This window comes from Arachis duranensis, chromosome 3 (assembly GCF_000817695.3).
Source record: "Arachis duranensis cultivar V14167 chromosome 3, aradu.V14167.gnm2.J7QH, whole genome shotgun sequence".
Taxonomy (NCBI): Eukaryota; Viridiplantae; Streptophyta; class Magnoliopsida; order Fabales; family Fabaceae; genus Arachis; species Arachis duranensis.
In genome coordinates, this window is record NC_029774.3 from 125256738 (window position 1) to 125262898 (window position 6161).

Sequence of the window (6161 nt, forward strand, 5' to 3'; positions counted from 1 at the left end):
GTAAAAAAAATATGTAGAATATATAAAAAAAAGTCTAGGGTCAGTAGATTTATTAAAATCTAGCCAGCACTTAGTCAGCAAAACAAAAATAAATGATTCTCTACTATTAGATAAAATCTCACACTATTAAATATATTATTAATAACTAATTAATGGCTACAACTTACCAAATCTACTGTCCGTACCACTCCTCTATAAAAAAAAATTGTGTAATATTAGTTAATCATTGACTAAGGGCTATTAGTCCTTCAGGGTTTGTCTAAAAAAATATAAATTATTAAACTTATAGAGAGAAAGTGTGTGTTTAATATATATATCCATTATTAAAGAGTAAAAGTCCTTGTATAAGCGTGAGAATAGTTAGGTCATAGGTGCTTGGTCTGACAAAATGAAATGTGCTGGATGTACTTGAAAACTGAGGATAAGATAATTCAACTTCAACTACATTTGGTGATAAGGAACCCACTTGCCTTAATTAAAACACCCAAACACACACATGTTTTAATATAAAAAGAATATAATATAAGCTGCTTTAAAAAGAATGTAATACGCCGTGACCACTTTTAGGCTTTTGTGTTATGGAAATATCATAATTTAATTGGAGCGGAAAAGTTATAATCTGGCCATTGAAAGTTACATTATAACAGATAAATTGATTCTCATTGTAATAACAATTTTAAAATATCTTAACATGCATATTTAAAACACAATAAACTATAGTTATGGAGAAAAAAAAATTATATTTAACTATTACAAAGTAAGAATCAAATAAAAAAGAATTAATTATTGTTATATATATAAAAATAAATAATAAAACCTTATTTCAAATTAGTATTTATAAAAGGTTTAATTATTTATTAGTCTCTGTAATTTTATTAAATTTTTAATTAAATTTTTATATATTTTTAATTAAATTTTTATATTATTTTAATAGATTTAATTATAAAATAAAAAATAATATAAAAATTCAACTGAAAAAATATAAATTTAACTATAAAATTGTTACCAATAGAATAATTTAACATTTTAAAAATAATAACGTGGCATATTTATTTTTCAGAAGAAAAGGGCAAAACAGTAAAAGCGGATGAATTGTGAACCATGGTTAGAAAAGCAAACTGCAGTTGAAGTTTGCTGCTAAATGGACACACATGCAGCCTATCCGTTCATATTTCTATCCAACTTGTCAATCAGACACAAAATGTTTTTTAAATAAAAAATTTGAAAAGAAAAATTAAAGAAAGAAAAACTCTATCCATCCACTCATCGAGTTCCTTATTTTACAGTGACCCATGCAATATAAAAAAAAAAATATATAAAATCTCTCTCTCTCTCTCTCTCTCTTACGAGAGTTTCCCTTCTCGTTTTTTCTTCCTTTCTCCAAACACTGACTCTCTCTCTCTCTCTAAAACGCAGCCTCTAACTTTCTTTTTCATCACCATCGCCGGAAAGGTTCGACTCGGAGTCCTGAACACTTGACTTCTGACTCTATCTCCATTTTTATTTATTTATTTATTTACTTGGAATTTGATTTTGCTTTCTGTGATCCGTTCCTATGTGTGTGTTGAATTATTTATTTATTTGTGTGTGAGTGGTGTGATGGTTCTGTGAAGTTTAGGCAGTTACACGGTTTTCTGTTGTGTGTGTTTTGTTATTTTCGTCTCCGGAACGAAACGGTGCTGATCGTTTACCGGTTCATTGGGTTTGCGTCTTCTGCTTTTGCTTGCTTGCTTGCTTGGTTGTTAAATGCAGTGTGAATCGTTGTTGATGTTAAAACGACGGCGTCGTTTGAAGTGAAGTTACTCGTATTAACGTGGTGATGATTAGGTTGAATCTGGTTGTGAATCTCGAACTGCTAAGTGCTAACTGCTGATTCGGTGTTTTTCGTCGTTTAAGGATCTAACCGTTTTGAACCCCAATCTGCTATTTTGTGTGTGTGCTGGTTTTGGGATACACATCACATGATCAAGTTATTTATCTTGTTTTTCAACTTTTTGTGCTCTTTTTTGGTGATCCATTGAAGTTCACTGTTTTGTGACATTTTTTTTGCAGAATGGTCTAGACGGGAAGATGATAAATTGATTGATTCTTTTGATTTGATTTGGATTGAGATTTTTGGACCATTATGTATTTTGTAAAAGGTGGTTATCATATTTGAGATCATGTGAAATGAAGGGTTGTTTATATTATTCTCTGTTTCACACGTATTTTAAACTGTGAAGGCAGATTATGTTGGTTTTATATTTTGTGGATTGAACTCTTTGGTTGTGGCTGCTGAAAATTATACTAGTTTTATTTTTCTTAACCGTGGAGTTAATGTCGCAAAGATGATTTCTATACACAAATAATTTATGGGGGAAATAGAATTTTATTCATGTAGGTGGTGTGTGCATATGGATAAGAAAACACGATGTTATCATTTTTAAATTCATCTTCTCTTTCTTATGTGGTGGTTTAAGAGTTGAGATGTGCTGTTAGAGTGATTGGATATCTCATGAACAAAATTGAACCACAGTGGTTGTCTGGTAATAGTGACTGTCAGTGGTAAAGATGAAAACTAGCTAACTGGTAAACTTGCAAAGTGAGGATGTTTCTTCATCTACATGAAGTTATATCATTACAGTGTTCATGAATGCCCTGAGGATTGTATTTTGTAGTAATTGTTTTGGGCATTATCATGTTTGGATCACTAGAATACTTACTTGTGTGCTTCTTTGCCTCTTGTTTTTCTCTTAGGACCCTAGAAAGAAGTAATTTATTTATTTATTATTTTAGTTATGATTTGATAGGAGAGAAGGACATAAAAGAAAGGTACTCCTTGACTGGCCATGGCATCAAGATCATATGCTAATCTCTTTGACTTAGTTTCTGGAGGAGATTTGCTGGATATTCCTGGCACCCCAAGAGCTCTTCCAAGGATTATGACTGTTCCTGGAATTATCTCTGACCTTGATAGTTGTGGTGCTAATGACGGGGATTCAGATGTAAGCTCCTCTGGTTGCCGGGAGCGGAAGATCATTGTCGCAAACATGCTGCCATTGCATGCTAAAAGAGATGCAGAAAATTCTAAGTGGTGCTTCAGTTGGGATGAGGATTCAATTTTACTACAATTGAAAGATGGTTTTTCTTCTGATACGGAGGTAATTTATGTGGGTTCACTTAAGGTTGATATAGATGCCAGTGAGCAGGAAGAAGTTGCCCAGAGATTACTGGATGACTTCAATTGTGTACCTACCTTTCTATCCCATGATCTCCAGAAAAAGTTCTATCTTGGGTTTTGCAAGCAGCAGCTTTGGCCTCTCTTTCATTATATGCTACCAGTGTGCCCCGATCATGGTGATCGCTTTGACCGCATACTATGGCAGGCTTATGTTTGTGCAAACAAAATATTTGCCGACAAGGTTATGGAAATAATCAATCCTGATGATGATTTTGTCTGGGTTCATGATTATCACCTGATGGTTTTGCCTACTTTCTTGAGGAAGAGATATAATCGAGTTAAACTTGGATTCTTCTTGCACAGTCCTTTTCCTTCATCTGAAATTTATCGAACTTTACCTGTAAGGGATGAAATTTTGAGGGGACTTCTGAATGCTGATTTAATTGGTTTTCATACATTTGATTATGCACGCCACTTCCTTTCTTGCTGCAGCAGAATGCTAGGTCTGGACTATGAATCTAAGCGAGGACATATAGGACTTGATTACTTTGGCCGTACTATATTTATCAAAATTTTGCCGGTTGGCATTCACATGGGTAGGCTTGAATCTGTATTAAATCTTCCTTCTACATCTGCTAAACTAAAAGAGATTCAGGAAGAGTTTGAGGGTAAGAAGGTGATTGTTGGTGTTGATGATATGGATATTTTTAAAGGCATCAGTTTGAAACTTCTAGCTGTGGAGCATCTGCTGCAGGAGAATCCTGATATGCAGGGCAAAGTTGTCCTTGTTCAAATTGTAAATCCTGCAAGGGGTTTAGGGAAGGATGTTCAGGAAGCAAAGAAGGAAACATATTTAATTGCCCAGAGGATTAATGATACCTATGGTTCAGAGGAATATCAGCCTGTCAAACTCATTGACCGCCATGTTCCTCGATTTGAGAAGAGTGCTTATTATGCTGTAGCTGAATGTTGCATTGTAAATGCAGTAAGGGATGGCATGAACCTAGTCCCATACAAATATCTTGTCTGCAGGCAACAAACTGCTAAACTAGATGAAGCATTGGGTAGGAAAGTTGATTCTCCCCGAACAAGCATGCTTGTTGTGTCTGAGTTCATTGGTTGTTCACCTTCTCTTAGTGGGGCTATCAGGGTCAATCCCTGGGACATTGATGCTGTTGCTGATGCTCTGAGCTTGGCCCTTACAATGAACGATTCTGAGAAGCAATTGCGCCATGAGAAACACTATCGGTATGTCAGTTCTCATGATGTAGCATATTGGGCACGCAGCTTTATGCAGGATTTGGAGAGAGCCTGCAAAGATCATTACACCAAAAGGTGCTGGGGAATTGGCTTGGGTCTAGGGTTTAGAGTTGTTTCTCTTTCTCCTGGATTTAGGAAGTTGTCTATTGATCATGTTGTTTCAGCTTACAAGCGAACCAATAGAAGGGCCATCTTTCTTGATTATGATGGTACTGTTGTACCGCACTCTTCTATAAATAAAGTCCCCAGCCCGGAAGTCATATCTGTGCTAAACGCTCTGTCTAGTGATCCCAAGAACATTGTTTTCATTGTTAGTGGGAGGGGAAGAGATTCTCTGAGTGATTGGTTCAGTTCATGCCAATTGCTGGGACTTGCTGCTGAGCATGGTTACTTTTTAAGGTCGATCATTTTAATCTCACAGATATTGGGAACCTTTTGAACCCCATTTCAGAAGAATTGAAATGCAAAATAAATAAAAGCTAAACCACTAATATGTTCTTCTTAATGCATGCAGGTGGAATAGAGATTCTGAATGGGAATGCAGTCACTTGTCTGCAGACCTTGACTGGAAAAACATAGCAGAACCTGTCATGCAGTTGTATACAGAGGCAACTGATGGTTCCAGCATTGAAATTAAGGAAAGCGCTTTGGTGTGGCATCATCAAGATGCAGACCCGGATTTTGGTTCCTGCCAAGCCAAGGAATTGTTGGATCACTTGGAAAGTGTACTTGCAAATGAACCAGCAGTTGTTACGAGAGGCCAGCATATTGTTGAAGTTAAGCCACAGGTAATGTTTTCTTGAAATTACTTCCCTTTGGTCTTGTATTTAAATTGTGCAGGAATCTGGAACTAACTTCAATGTTTTACTATCCTCACTGCAGGGAATAAGCAAAGGTTTGGTAGCCGAAAAGGTTATATCAACCATGTTTAATGGTGGTAATCCACCGGATTTTGTTATGTGCATTGGCGATGATAGGTCTGATGAAGACATGTTTGAGAGCATTTTAAGGTCAGTATCCTGCCCGTCATTACCGGCGGCTCCAGAGATTTTTGCCTGCACTGTAGGTAGGAAGCCGAGCAAGGCGAAGTATTTTCTTGACGACACTTTGGATGTAGTGAAGTTACTTCAGGGTCTTGCTTCTTCATCCAATCCAAAACCCAGGCATCTTGCGCAATTCCAAGTATCTTTCGAGAGCACAATTTGAGAGTTTGAAGGTAGGGCAAGGCAACCTTTGTTGATTTATTGTGCTGCTCTACCTGGGAGGATTCTTCAGCTTTGAAGCAGAGAAAAAGTTTTGGTTATTTAATCTTAACATGACCGAATCGCAACCATGCTGTTGTCGGGCTTCTAATATTCCTTGCTTGCATGGTTCCTGGTGGTAGGTTTTTTCTGAATAGTGAGCCTCATGGATGGCCTGACAAATTCTTCTTTTCTGTAAATGGTAATTGGTAACAACATCAATTGTTACATTTGTTGGTGCAATGACGCCGAGATCTTAAGTTGTGCTTTTTGTTAGAATGGTGTATCGGTGTTGTGCACCAAAACTTGTATAGTTTACAATATTTTTCTTACAAATATATAATGGCAATCGGGTTTGATATATCTTTGCTTCAAAAACAGTGTTTAATTCGCGATCAGAGGCAGAATTTAATCAATTTATAGTATAGTTGTAGCTAGCAGTGTATATAGGCTTGAAGTACTTGGTCAATTTGAACCTATTATTTATTATATATTATTAA

The 6161-nt window shown here is 36.0% G+C and overlaps 1 protein-coding gene across 2 annotated transcripts; it reads left to right on the plus strand.

Moving 5' to 3' along the window:
- The first annotated feature begins 1327 nt into the window (after positions 1-1327).
- Positions 1328-6022, plus strand: LOC107481307 (probable alpha,alpha-trehalose-phosphate synthase [UDP-forming] 9). 2 transcript variants are annotated; one of them, XM_016101569.3, is made up of 4 exons: positions 1328-1452; positions 2790-4819; positions 4935-5208; positions 5303-6022. In XM_016101569.3, exons 2-4 carry the CDS (start codon positions 2829-2831, stop codon positions 5624-5626), a joined length of 2589 nt encoding a protein of 862 aa, XP_015957055.1. In that variant the 5' UTR covers positions 1328-1452; positions 2790-2828; the 3' UTR covers positions 5627-6022. The 2 variants fall into 2 exon arrangements, with proteins under 2 accessions (XP_015957055.1, XP_015957054.1); XM_016101568.3 differs by having other exon boundaries at positions 1336-1452; positions 2776-4819.
- The last annotated feature ends 139 nt before the right edge of the window (positions 6023-6161 follow it).